At 43.8% G+C, this 14,266-nt stretch overlaps 1 protein-coding gene across 2 annotated transcripts in view; it reads left to right on the top strand.

Annotated features, from left to right (window-relative positions):
* The first annotated feature begins 4,565 nt into the window (after positions 1-4,565).
* The window catches only part of FANCI (FA complementation group I), a 73,792-nt gene continuing 64,091 nt past the window's right edge, over positions 4,566-14,266 (top strand). For both annotated transcript variants that reach the window (XR_008664556.1, XM_055326271.1), the window contains exons 1-3: positions 4,566-4,637; positions 8,128-8,230; positions 13,345-13,417. Coding sequence is in view for 1 of the 2 variants with exons in the window: in XM_055326271.1 (XP_055182246.1) it covers positions 8,147-8,230; positions 13,345-13,417 (157 nt within the window). In the remaining variant the exon portion in view is untranslated. The remainder of the gene's footprint in view (positions 4,638-8,127; positions 8,231-13,344; positions 13,418-14,266) is intronic.

Here is a 14,266-nt window from a genome sequence, read left to right as displayed (position 1 = left end):
CTTTCTGTTTCTGTGAATTTCACTCCTATCGATACCTCCTGGAATCATACATATTTGTCTTTTTGTGACTGGCTGATTTTACTTAGCGTAATGTCCTTTGGGTTCATCCACATTGTAGTAAGTGACAGACAGCATTTGCTCCCTTTTTAATGCTGAAGATATTCCTTTGTATGGATATATTGCATTCTGTTTATTCATTCACTTTCCAGGAATATTTGGGTTGTTTCCACCTTTTGGCCATTGTGAACTATGCTGCTATGTGTGGGTGTACAGATATGTGCTTAATACCCTGATTTCAATTCTTCCATATATGTATACCCAAATATGGGATTGCTGGAGGAAACTAACACTATGGTGTGTTTCTAAGTGCTAGGCTTTCTTATGTGCTACCATGATTATTCTCTTAAGCAATGTCACCCTTAAATCCAGGCAACTGGAGTTCATGGGCTGGGTAGCTCCATGGGCCTATTAGCTCCCTTCCTAGATGATGAGATCAAGAAGCCTAGAGGGTGTACCCACCAAAACCCACATGCCTTCCTTCAGATCACCCTCTGGGTACCTTCCAAAACATCCCCAAACTCATTTCCTTGCCCTATCAAGCCCCTTCCTAGGTCCACCCTCTCCAGGGTAGGCCAGCTAGAGTGCACAGTCGTAGGCCCAAAGGGTAGCCAATGTCAACTCTAGGGGTGAAGCATGGTGTGAATGGATCTTCAGGCTGTTTGTTTACATGCAAGCATATGAAGTCCCTCATACTACAGGACCCAGTATCCTGAATGATAGGAGGCCTCCATTTGTCCTTTTCTCTGGACTCTGGAGTCTTGCAAATATCAGTAGTTATAATGTTATCACATACAAATGTGAACTACTGACAAGGTCTGGAGAACATTTAGTTCTGCTATTGTAAACCTGTTTTTAATTGGCTGTGCGGTTTTTTTTTTTTTTTAAGATTTTATTTATTTGTTCACAAGAGACACACAGAGAGAGAGGCAGAGACCCAGGCAGAGGGAGGAGACGCAGGCTCCATGCAGGGAGCCTGACTCCAGGATCACGTTCTGAGCCAAAGGTGGACGTTTAACCGCTGAGCCACCCAGGCATCCCTAATTGGCTGTGTTTTCTAAAGTCAGGGTATCACTAGCTGCCCAGTGTAGGAGTGTAGTTGGTTGAAGCAGATGAGTAAGATACGCTGCTTAGGAAGGAAGCCTGCGCCAGAGTGGAAAACATTGTTATTAATTTGAGTCTGTTCTTTTCCTTTGCATATGTAACACTCATTAGTGCTAATGGAAAACACAGAAGCTATATTCATGCAACAAGGAGAAAAGACACTGTACTGTCAATGCCACTGGGTAGACACTCAGGCAGTTCAGTAAGTGCACCTAGGATGCACACCTGGAGATTCAAAAAGGCAAATGAGCTGTTTGACTACACAAACACATGAACTTGTAGCTGTATGGCCCATAAGCAGCCTAGAAGGGAGGCTTCGTGGGGAGAAGATGAGGTAAAGTCATCTGTTTCCTTGGCAAGCTAAAGGATCCCTTTCAGGAGTCATCTTTCAATTCAGCTGTTGTGTTTTAAGCACATATAATAACTTGATATTGGCCCAGAAACGTGATAGAAGTAAAAGTTGCTTAAGATGGGTCATAAGCAGCACCTGGGTGGCTCAGTCAGTTAAGTGTCTGCCTTCAGCTCAGGTCATGATCCCGGGGTACCGGGATCAAGCACTGCATGGGGCTCTGCTTCTCCCTCTGCCCCTCATCCTGCTCAATCATGCTGTATCTCTGAAATAAATGAATAAAATCTTATTTAAAAAAAGAAGCGGGCAGCCCGGGTGGCTCAGCGGTTTAGCACTGCCTTCAGCCCAGGGTCTGATCCTGGAGACCCAGGATCAAGTCCCACATCAGGCTCCCTGCATGGAGCCTGCTTCTCCCTCTGCCTGTGTCTCTGCCTCTCTCTTTCTCTGTGTGTGTCTCTCATGAATAAATAAATAAAATCTTTAAAAAAAATTTTTTAAAAAGTAAATTAAAAAATCTTATTTAAAAAAAGAAGCATTGGGATGCCTGAGTGGCCCAGCGGTTGAGTGTCTGCCATTGGCTCAGGGAGTGATCCTGGATTCCCGGGTTCAAGTCCTACATCAGGCTCCTTGCATGGAGCCTGCTTCTCCCTCTGCCTATGTCTCTGCCTCTCTCTGTGTGTCTCTCATGAATAAATAAAAATCTTTTAAAAATAAAATAAAATAAAATAAAATAAAATAAAATAAAATAAAATAAAATAAAAGAAGTGTCATAAGCAAGGAGCCGGTCTGGACAGCTGAGAGGCATCATTCTCTTCCAGCAGCTGAAGACAGCTGTCTTCCAGAATTGGCCAAGTAGACCCATACCACCCTGGGGACCTGGGTGGGGGGGTGTGTGTGAGAAGGGTCAGGCTCCAGACTGAATGCTTCTGATCTTACCATTCTTTCACATGCCATTTGGCAAGTCCAGATCTGAAGGACTCATCATCACCATTCCCCCACCACCAAACCACCTTTCCCTGTGTTCCCTGGGTTAGTTCCCTGGCAGTATCAACCCACCCTCACCTGTCACTCAAGCCAGAATATTACTCAGCTCCTCCCACACTCCCCAAAGCTGGTGCACTAGCTAGACTTCCTAATCTCTCTCACATGTGGTCCACTTCTTTCCTCCTGTCCCCATTGCGACCACCTATTTCCAGGGCAACTTATAGCCCCCTAAAGGGTCCTAGCTTCAGTCCTCTCCACTCCCATCACCTCTTTTTTAGACTCCAGGGCACCCACCTGCCAGATTTTTCTACAATGTAAATATAGTCACGACCTTCCACTTCAGCTGTTCTCTGCTACCACTGGTATGAAAAGAATTTCCAAGCCCCTGCCTTCCCACCCCCTTACCCCAAGCACCTTCACCTCCTAGCCAGGGGCTTGCTCACTTGTTGCTCTCAGGCCCTTTGCACAAGCTGCTCCTTCAATCTAAAATAGACTCTAGATCTGCCGCTCCATTGCTCTTTTTTTTTTTTTTTCAATTAGCAAGAGGGTTTATTGAACGTTTGCGCAAACTGGCTCTCCGCCTCCGAGGAGGAAAAGAGCCCCGATTAGCAATTACAGGTATCTTTTAAAGGCAAAAGGAAAGAAACCGCCTAAAGACAAAAGAACCGCGGGAGTCGCATGGCATCCAGGTTGATTTCACAGAGGGTCAACATGAACCTATTCAGGGACATTCCAATCAGGGTGTGGGGGGAAATGGTTTTCTTATTGTAAACAGAATGCTTTTAGTTGCTAAAATTTCAGGAAGGCGCCTGGATGGGCTGCCTCTGGATTAGGGCTGGCCCTACTTAGAAGGGGGAAGGTTTCTTCATTCCCTCCTCTTGTTTGGGCTGATTTTAACCTTAAAATCTTAGGGAACATTTATTTCTTCAGTTTGGAGGGCCCGACATTGCTGAGTTAATACCAGAGCTTGGGTAATAGACAATCTTTCTCGGATGAACTGGAGCAGCCGGTAGAGGACGCAGGGGCCGAAAGTTAGCAGCAGGAGCAGGATAACTAGAGGGCCTAGAATGGTAGAGATTAGGGTGGTCAACCAGGGAGACTGATCAAACCAGCCCTGCTGGGCCTCCCGGTCCCTTTGTCTTTTATTTAACCTTTCCCTGAGTTTGGCCATGGAGTCTCTGATGACTCCAGAATGGTCTGCATAGAAACCGCATTCCTCTCCCAGGGCCGCACACAGTCCTCCCTCTTTCAGGAATAGTCAATCCAAGCCTCTCCTGTTTTGAAGTGCTACTTCTGAAAGTGAGGGGAGGGACTGTTCTAACTTAGAAACGGACTGCTCTAGTGTCCGTAGACCCTCATCTACAGCTGTTTGAAGTTCTATATTGCTCTTTGCTGTACTGTTGGTTGTTCATTTAACAAATATTTACTGAACACATAGCGCTTTACTAAGCTATGCGTTAAATGCTGAGGTTTTGTAGGCGGAAGAACAAAACCAGGTGGGACTGGCCAGGTGGGATTGACATCTTAGGGGTGCTAGGGCACGTCCCCTAGCACAAGGAGTAGGACACTTTCATCTGCCTTCCAGGGGTTTCCAATGCAGACCTGTAGGGGCCATCCTTTCATTTGGTCCCTATCAGCACTGACTCCTAACCTAACAGTAACCAAGAAGTGTTACCCGGTCAAAACCACACGCTAGGGACGCCTAGGTGGCTCAGTGGTTGAGCATCTGCCTTGGGCTGGGGGGTCTGGGGGGGCTGATCCCGGAGTCCTGGGATCGAGTCCCATATCAGGCTCCCCACAAGGAGCCTACTTCTCCCTCTGCCTATGTCTCTGCCTCTCTCTGTGTGTGTCTCATAAATAAATAAAATCTTAAAAAAAAAAAAAACGCTCCAACAACGTTCCAGCCACACTGCGCATGCTCTCCGCAGTCCCGAATGCGAGTTTGCCTGCTGCGCCTCCCCGCGACTGCGAGTGGGAACGTCCGAGGACTCCCTGCCCCTTGTGCTTTAATGGTACACCCCACGCGCATGCGCCTGGGGAGCGGAACTAAGCCGCGGGAGGCGGGGCCTGTCGTGTCCCGTGACGGAAGTGCGGCTGCGTGCGGTAGAGCGGGCTTTTGGAACTTTGTTGTGGTGAGGCCGAGGTAACCGTGCGGAGGGGCTTCGCTGGCTGCGCGGGTGCAGGGACTCGGCGCCGGCGTGGGAGGCCGCGGGGCTGGGAGGGCTGGAGGGCTGGAGGGCTGTCGTTTGCAGCCGGCGTTCTGGTGTTTCCTCCGGCCTGCCTCCCGCCGCGCCCCTCGGCTTCCCGGGCGTGCTGCACTCTCCGCTCTCCTGTTAGGTTATTCTCTCCGTCGGGGCTCAGCTCCTGGGGCTGGGACGTGTCACGTGTCTCCCTTCCTCGGCTATCGCCGGCCGCCTTGCTTCCGAGTTTGTGTTTACATATTGCTGGGGGTGGGGGTGGGGGATGGGGGCGGCGCGAAAACCCGCGCGTCGCTGGTCCGGGAGCCGCGCTGGTCTTAGCGCCTCTGGGCGGAGTAGTGCGCGCTCTGCGGCGCTTCGCAGCCGCCTGGGAATTCCTCAGCTCTGGTTTTCCGCCGAATTTAGCAGATGCACCTGCTGCTATCGCTAGTTTTCAGCATGTTCTCCTTCTAGCTGCACGTCTCTCTGCATTTTCTCAATCCTCCCCGCCGAGGCCCTGCCGGGGGCGGGGGGGCGGGTACTAAGAACATGGGATTTGGGGGTCTGGAGCCAGACAGACCTGAGTTTCGTTTCTGCCTCTGCGGGCCAGATTCCAACCCTCGGAGAAATTATTTAATCTCCCCAAATCCTGAAAGCTCTTCATCTAAATTGGGGTAATAACCCCTCCTTCATAGGGTTGGTAGGAGGATCAAATTAATGAATGTAAAGGGCTGGGCCAAGGGACTTGACATTTCGTTGTAGGGACTTAAGTAATTTGTTTGCTCAGCAAATATTTATGGGGCACCTATTACTAGAGAGGTACTGTGATTAAATAGTGGAGGTTCAGGGGCGCCTGGGTGGCTCAGCCAGTTAAGCGTCTGCCTTCTGCACAGGTCGTGATCCCAGGACCCTGGGATCGAGCCCCAGTGAGGCTCCCTGCTCAGCGGAGAGCCTGCTTCTCCCTTTCTCCCTCTGCCTGCAGCTTCCCCTTCTTGTGCCCGTGTTCTCTCTCTCTCCCTCTCAAATAAATAAAATATTTTAAAAAAGAGAAAAGGGTAGTGGAGGTTCATGGTAATAAACAAAACCAGACATGACCCCCCTCCCCCCAGCCATGGACTTTATAGTCAAGTGGGAGATGGTCCTTAATCTAGTAATTACAAATGGCATGATAAAGGTGTACAGATGGTAAGAGAAATGACTGTTGTCTTGATATAACAGGAGAGCATTTAGGGGCACCTGGGTAACTCTGTCAGGCTTTGGGTTCTTGATTTTTTTCTCAGGTCTCGATCTCAGGTTGTAAGATGGAGCCCCTGGTAAGGCTCAGCGGGGAGTCAGCTTGAGATTCTCTCCCTCTCCCCTTGCTTGCTTGTTCACTCTCTTCCTGTCTAAATAAATAAATCCAAACGCAGGGCATAGTTAACCTAGACTGAGTTTCTGGGGAAGTGTAGGTTGAGCTGAGATCTGAAGGATTTGTAGGAATTGGGGGGCAGGGAATGAAAGGAGGGGTATGTATAAGGGTTCCAGACCAAAAGTCAAGTGTAAGGACCTGTGGCAGGAGAACTTGGAGGTTCCTGAAAGCAATTCACTGTGGCTGGGGAGTATAGCGATGAAGGGGATTTAGGTGTAGGCCAGACCCTGCAGGACTTCTTTATCCTAACTTTTGGATATTGCACTGGTAGAGCAGTAGAAAGGCTCGGAAGAGTTTTAGGGTGAGGATGGAATGGAGGTGGAGGGAGTTTAAGCCACATAATCTGGTCTGTATTTCAAAAAGATTAGTTGCTGTGTGGGGGACAGGTTAGGAAGCTTTTGTAGTAGTTCAGGTGAGAGGACGGTGGCTTTGGAGTGATGTGGCAGTAGTGGATCTGAGAAGTAGATTTGAGAGATGTCTAGGAGGTAACATTGCCAGGATTTGTAGTGGATGGGAAGGATGAAGGTGAAATTGTTAAGAATGTTGTCCAGGCGTCTGGTTTCAGTAGCTGGGTGGAGAATGGTACACTTCATGGGGATGGGAAACAGGAAGAAATACAGGAGGGGGAGTAGGTCTTTGCACCAGTCTGCATTTCCCCCTTCCCATAATTTAGTGCATAATAGCTGTGCACTAAATCCTGCCTGTTGGTATAAGTCTATTTCATCTCCTTTGCATGCCCCAGAATCACCACCCTAATATGGGCCTTTGAGTCCATCACTAAAATAGCCCTGATTAACTTCCTAGTCTCTGTTCTTTGTCCTTACTCTCTCCCCACTTTAATCAAGGTGTTGGTGCTAGATTGTTTGCTCAAACACTTTGTTCAGTCTGAAACAGGCAGGAATTGAATGAGGCAGATTCTTTTTTGGTCCAGAAATTTTGGTTGCTATTATTTACAGATTAAAACCGAAATCTCTTAATCTGGCATTAAAATCTTGCACAGTTTAGGGGCACCTGGCTTGTTCAGTAGGTAGAGCATGCAACTCTTGATCTTGGGGTTCTGAGTTTGAGCCCCTGTTGGGTATAGAGATTACTTAAAAATAAAATCTTAAAAAAAAAAAAAAAAGATTTTACATGGTTTAATCCCAGCCTATCTTTCTAGCCTTCCTACTCATTACTTCCATACTTGAACTTCATACTTCTATACCTCATTTTCTCTTAATAGGTCTTTCAAATTCTCCTACAAAGGCCTTTGTTCATGACATTTTCCTTCCTGGTAGCATATTAAGTACACCATCTGGTTGTCTTGACTATCTAAATTTAATCTCTAAGTTTCAGTTCAAGCTCCTTGCCAAGAAGCCTTTTTGACCTCTGGGCACACAGTTATGTCATTAGTCTTATTAACTTCTCATTTGTTTTTATGCCATTTAATTGGCACTTTGTATTTACAGTGTTGTTGATATGTTAATTTATCAAATATGACTTTAATATGTGCTTGTGATACATATTCTTGTGTATATGCTTATAATTATTATTTGACGGCAGCCCGGGTGGCTCAGCGGTTTAGTGCCGTCTTCAGTCCAGGGCATGATCCTGGAGTCCCAGGATCGAATCCCACATCGGGCTCCCTGCATGGAGCCTCCTTCTCCCTCTGCCTGTGTCTCTTCCTCTCTCTGTCTCTCTCTATTTCTGTGTCTCTCATGAATAAGTAAATAAAAATCTTTAAAAATAAATAATTATTTTTTGATATACTATTAAGTGGCAGCTTTGTCTAGGTAGTGTGCTAGGTAGATGCTAAAAAATATTTAAAATGGGGGCAAAAATTATGGAACTACTTGTCTAGAGGGCAAATTTCTAATATGGAAATGCCAGATTATTTTGGTTTGGAAAAGAATCACCTACTCATACTAGTTAGTAGTTCTTAGCCTAATGAGTACCTGATGTGTACATGGTCTATAATATGTATGAAATACTCAGTTAACAAGTAGGGAAGGAAAACAGGCTTGTTTACTGCTGGAAGTTTCATCCAGTTCTTACACTTTCCCTTACAGTTCCCTGATATGTGCAACGATGGACCAGAAAATAATATCTCTGGCAGCAGAAAAAACAGCAGACCGACTGCAGGAATTTCTTCAAAGCCTGAAAGATAATGATGTAAGTATTAGGAAGCACGTTCTGCTAAAAGCGAATGTCAAGGATGATGACAAATTTAAAGGAAATTTAGAAAAATTATTCTGCCACTTGGTCTACCCCTAACTGTTCTTAGGAGACAAGGTTAGTTAATAACAACTCAGATGTAAAGAAATGGGGGAAAGGAAAAGAGATAGACAACAAATAGGCAACGTTTATATACAACTATATGACATTTAAACATTTGTGCAACTGTGTATATATAAACAAATTACTGTACTTTTTTTTTTTTTAAGATTTTATTTATTTATTCATGAGGGACACAGAGAGAGAGAGAGGCAGAGATACAGGCAGAGGGAGAAGCAGGCTCCATGCAGGGAGCCTGACATGGAACTCAATCCCAGGTCTCCAGGATCAGGCCCTGGGCCGAAGGCGGTGTGAAACCGCTGAACCACCCAGGCGTCCCAGAAGTCAGCGTTTTATTTTATTTTATTATTTTTTTTTAATATATATATTCTTTATTTACTTATGATAGTCACAGAGAGAGAAAGAGGCAGAGACAGAGGCAGAGGGAGAAGCAGGCTCCATACACCGGGAGCCCGACGTGGGATTCGATCCCGGGTCTCCAGGATCGCGCCCCGGGCCAAAGACAGGCGCCAAACCGCTGCGCCACCCAGGGATCCCAGAAGTCAGCATTTTAATGGGAAACCCTAGAGGCATGGTAATGAGACCACTGAGACCAAGAACCAGGCAGCATGCCTACTCTCTCCACTACTGTTCAACATTGTCCTGGTGTGTTAGCCAATGCAGTTAACCTAGAGAAAACAAAGGCAGAAGAATAGGAAAAAAGATATAAAGCCATGTGTCTTTGCAGATGTCCTACTAGTATTCCTAGAAAACCAGAAAGAATCTGTGATCAAACCATCTACAAGAAGCAAGGTAGAAGGGTGCCTAAGTGGCTCAATCAGTTGAGTGCCTGCCTTCTACCGAGGTCATTCTGGGGTCCTGGGATCAAGCCCCACATGGGGCTCCCTGCTTACTGGGGAGCCTGCTTCTCCCTCTCCCTCTGGTGCTTCCCCAGCCTACGCTCTCTCAGTCTCTCTGTCAAGTAAATAAGTAAAATCTTTTTTTTTTTTTTTTTTTTTTTAAAAAGGGAGGGCAACCCAGGTGGCTCAGCGGTTTAGCACCACCTTCACCCCAGGGCCTGATCCTGGAGACCTGGGATTGAGTCCCGCGTAGGGCTCCCTGCATGGAGCCTGCTTCTCCCTCTGCTTGTGTCTGCCTCTCTCTGTGTCTCTCATGGATAAATAAATAAAATCTTTAAAAAAATAAAATTAAAAAAGGCAAGGTAGCAAAATCAAAATTATGTAAAAATGAATAACATTTCATACACATAAAAACAAAGTTCATATAGAAAAATAAAAATAGCTGGGAAAACCCTGAAATAAAAGATCTCTGAGGAAGGACCAGCCCTGCCAGATAATGAACGTACCAGAAACCATCACTAATTCAGTGTGGTATTGGTACATGAAAAGACGACCAGATAATGGAATAATAAAGTCTCAAAATAGACCCAACTACATGTAAAATCTAGTATATGATAAAGTGATATTCCAGATAATTGGGGCAAAGATTGTATTTAATAAATGGTGTTGGGACAACTAGATAGGGGAAAAAAAAGATAAAATTGGATATATTCTTTATATACTGTCCAAGAAAACCTCCACATGAATCAAATCTAAATGTAAAAATCAACTCTAGAGTTCCTGGGTGGCTTAGTGGTTAAACACTGATTTCAGGTCATGATCTCAGGGTCCTGCATTGGACCTGGGCTGCAGGCTCCATGTTCAATGGGAGTCTGCTTGTCCCTCTCCCTTCTTCTGCTGCCCTTCCCCCTTTTTTTTGTGTGTGTGTACATGCTCTCAAAATCTTTTTTAAAAGTCTAAATACTAGGGACACCTTGGTGGCTCTGCAGTTGAGATCTGCCTTTGGCTAAGGGCATGATCCTGGAGTCCCAGGATTGAGTACTACATTGGGCTCCCTGCATGGAGCCTGCCTCTCCCTCTGCCTGTGTCTCTGCTTCTCTCTCTGTGTGTCTCTCATGAATAAATAAATAAAATTTTTTTAAAAGTCTAAATATTAGAAAAACAAGATTCCTCTTTTTTTAACTTTTAGTAAAGGCTTTTCTAGGACTCAAAATCTAGGTATGCTAAAAGATTGATAAATTTACCTACGTGTAAAGAAAATTTACTTGACAAAAACACCATACACAGAATCAAAACACAAATGACAAATTGGGAGAAGATTTGCAGTGTATCACAGTTGAAGGATAAATATCCCTAATTCATAAATAACTTACAATAATGGGGGGGGCAAAAATCCCATAGAAAAAGAGCAAAAGGAGTGAAGAAGATAATCACAAAAAGACATAAAAAATGACTGTAAACATAAGAAAAGATGCTCTACTCACAAGAGCAAATTAAAATGAAACAGCTACGGCTGCCTGGGTGGCTCAGTTGGTTGAGCATCTGCCTTCAGCTCAGGGCGTGATCTTAGAGTCCTGGGATTGAGTCTCGCATTGGGCTTCCAATAGGAAGCCTGCTTCTCCCTCTGCCTATGTCTCTGCCTCTATCTCTGTGTCTGTCATGAATAAATAAAATCTTTTTAAAAATAAATAAAAAATAAAATGAAACAGCTACTATTTCTTTCCTGTCAGACTAGGAAAAGAAATGAACACCTCTATACATTCTTGGTGAGACTAGGGTAACAGTCACTCATACAGTGCTGGTAGGAATGCAGAAATAGTAAGACCGTGATTAGAATTTGATGCTATTTAACAAAACTACTTATATGCGTTTCCCCTCAGCCCACTCACCCCACTTCTAGTAATACCCTAAAGATGGCCCTCCAGCAATACGAAGTTATATTATGCACACAGTTATTCTTTGAATCTGTGAAAAAGAATGAAGTTCACTCTGGACTGATTGTGATTTCCAGGAGATATTATTAACTTAAGATGAAAAATGTGTATTATTCTATCTTTTACATAAGAAAGAAGGAAATAAAGCATACATGTATCTGTGTATCCTTAGAATTAAGAAACTCAGGAAGAATTCTATAACCATACTGAAGGTGGGGAGGAAGAGAAAAAAAAGGAACTAATCCAAGTATTTGACTCTGTGCCCTCAGCCCTGGGCAGGGGATTGAAGGGAGAAATACAAATAAACCATGAACTTTTTAAATAGGATTTTTTTTTTTTTTTAAAGATTGGTTGAGACTTAAGATTGGTTAAGTCTGGTTGAGAACTCCCCTTCTCTGAGGGCTGTGTCAAGGGCTGACTATTCTGTTGGAGGTTTCAGGTGAAGCAGTCAGGTACTTCCTTATTATGTATTCAGGAAGGGGGAGATGGACTCCAGTCCAAAAGACCAGGCAGATGTAGTTCTGGAAGAGAACAAATCCACGTTTTATTAGTCTTGGCTTCTGTGACACTTCATTTCTCTGGATATTGACAACCTTACTTCTCAGTGTTTGTTGGCCGCTGCTCCTCCTTTTAAATCCCTGAATATTGGTGCTTCTCCTCTCTTTACATCTTTCTCTGAATGATCTTGTATGTCTCATTGAACTCTTTCTTTTCAAGCTTCATTGTGGCATTATCCTGTTAACTACTTGGCATTTCCACTTGAACTAAGAAGTAGCTCTGAGCCCCGCATCAGAAACTGGTACCTTGCAATTCGTCTTAACAAACTCTGGGTGATTTAGATGCTAAATACCGAATTTTCACCATGTCAATAGCTCATGCCACCATTCACCCAGTTAGTTGCTTAAGCTAGAAATGTTAGAATCCTTCTTGATTTCTGTTTCTTCATCACACCCTCTTTTCACTGCTCACCCATGAGGAAGTCCATCTTAGTCCATTCAGGCTGTTATAAGAAACTATGGCCGACAGGGTGGCTTGTAAATGAGGAACATTTATTTTTCCTGGTTCTGTAGGCTGGAAGTCCGAGATGAGAGTGCCAGTATGGTCAGATGAAGGCTCCCTTCTGGGTTGCAGACTTCATCTTATATCCTCACAGTGGAAGGAGATAGGAAGCTCGGTGGGCCCATTCATGGGAGTTCTACCCTCCTGACCTAATTATCTCCAAATACTATCGCATCAGGCATTAGGATACCAACATACCAATGGGAAGAGGGTGGAGAACATAAACATTCAGAGCACAGCGAAGTCCTATTGATTTGAGCTCTCAAATACATCTTCAGTCTATCTCATCATCTTTATTAGTTTGCCAGGGCTGCCAATTACAAAAGCGCTACAAACAGTAGTTTAAACAAAATTTATTTTTAGAGTTCTGGAGACTCAAAGTCCAAAATCAAAGTGCTCATAGTGTTGGTTTCTTTGAGGCTGTGAGAAACCTAGCTTCCAGGGGTTTGCTGGCTATCTTTAACTTCTTAGAAGAAGATAGAAGTCCTTAACTTCTATCACCCTGATCTCTGCCTTCATTTTCACATGGCACACTTGTTATACATGTGTCTCTCTGTCCAAGATTCCCCCTTTTATAAGGATAGTTGTATTAGCACCAACCGTAATGACCTCAACCTAACTAATTACATTTGCAACAGCCCTCTTTTCAAATAAGGTCATATTCTGGGGTCCTGGGAATTAGAACTCTAACATGAATTTGGGTGAGGGGGTTCAACCAGTAGCATCTCCCCTGCTGTCTGGGCTACACCACTATCACTTTTGAACAGTGTAGCAGTCTCCTAACATATCCCTATTTCACTCTTAAGCCCCACACACACAAGCCATTCTCTACATAAGGAGCAAGACTGATCTATTTGAAAACATTCTTTCGCTCTCTTTTCTCTCTTTAGTAAGTTCTGTTGTACTTAGACAATTATAGAATGAAGATGTGAATAAATTTCAGTCTGACAGCCCTGCATCATGTTAAGATCTACCTTGCTAAAAAAAAATAAAAACAAAAACAAGGATCTACTCTGCCCTATCTAAATCAATGTTATTTGTGATACTTGAAGTCTCTGAAGGGTATGAACCTGACAGATGACTCACTTTGGGAATTTAAGTCATTGGAGTAGAGAAATTATTACCAGAGACTTGTAGCTTTTTCCTTTTTTGATTGCAGTTGGCTAATCTCCTTCAGAATCAGGCAGTGAAAGGAAAAGCTGCTGGAGCACTTCTGCGAGCCATCTTCAAAGGTAATAATTAATGCCACTTCTACCCCCCTGGATTGGGTGCATATACTGCTACTTTTTTTTTTTTTTACTGTTTGAATGAAGCTTTCCTATGTTTTCAGCATTTTATAAAATCAACTATAGCAGCAGTCTCTTGTCTTGTGGATTGAAATAATTTTACTGAAGGAGGTTCAAGTGGGTACCTGAGATTGTATTGCTGGTTTGGGGGCCCATAAAGGACGCACATCCTAAAATCCACTTTGGTTTACTTGTGCTTTTAAAATGGTAGAGAACAGCAACATTGAGTATTTAATCTGTGCTTAACAGGGGGCAAGTGAGCATTGGGGTTTCATGATTTGGAATATCTCAGTGACTTCTATATTATGTTCCTATCAGCACTGAATGAGGATGATGACTTCTCTGTAACCTTGTCAACATTTGTTACTGGCTGTCTTTTTCATTGCAGTCCATACTAGGGAAGATGAAGTGGTATCTCACTGTGGTTTTGATAAGCATTTCCCTGATGGCTAATGATGTTGAGCATCGTTTCATGTGCCTACTGACCATTTGTATATCTTCTTTGGAGAACTGTCTACTCAGATCATTTGCACTTTTAAAAATTGGATTGTCTTTTTATTATCGAGTTATAATCGTTTCTTACATATTCTAGGTATATGTCCCTTATTAAATATATGATTTGCAAAAATTTTATCCCATTCTGGGTTGTTTTTTCACTTTTTTGACAGTATGCTTTGAAGTGCAAAGTTTTTTGATGTCCTTTTGTTTTGTTTTTTGTAGCTTGTGCATTGGGTGTTTTATCTAAGAAACGATTGCTTAATACAAAGTCATGAAGATTTAAACTTATATTTTTCT

The sequence above is a fragment of the Nyctereutes procyonoides genome, unplaced genomic scaffold (genome assembly GCF_905146905.1).
Source record: "Nyctereutes procyonoides isolate TBG_1078 unplaced genomic scaffold, NYPRO_anot_genome, whole genome shotgun sequence".
Lineage (NCBI taxonomy): Eukaryota > Metazoa > Chordata > Mammalia > Carnivora > Canidae > Nyctereutes > Nyctereutes procyonoides.
This window is presented reverse-complemented; position numbering and strand designations above follow the sequence as displayed.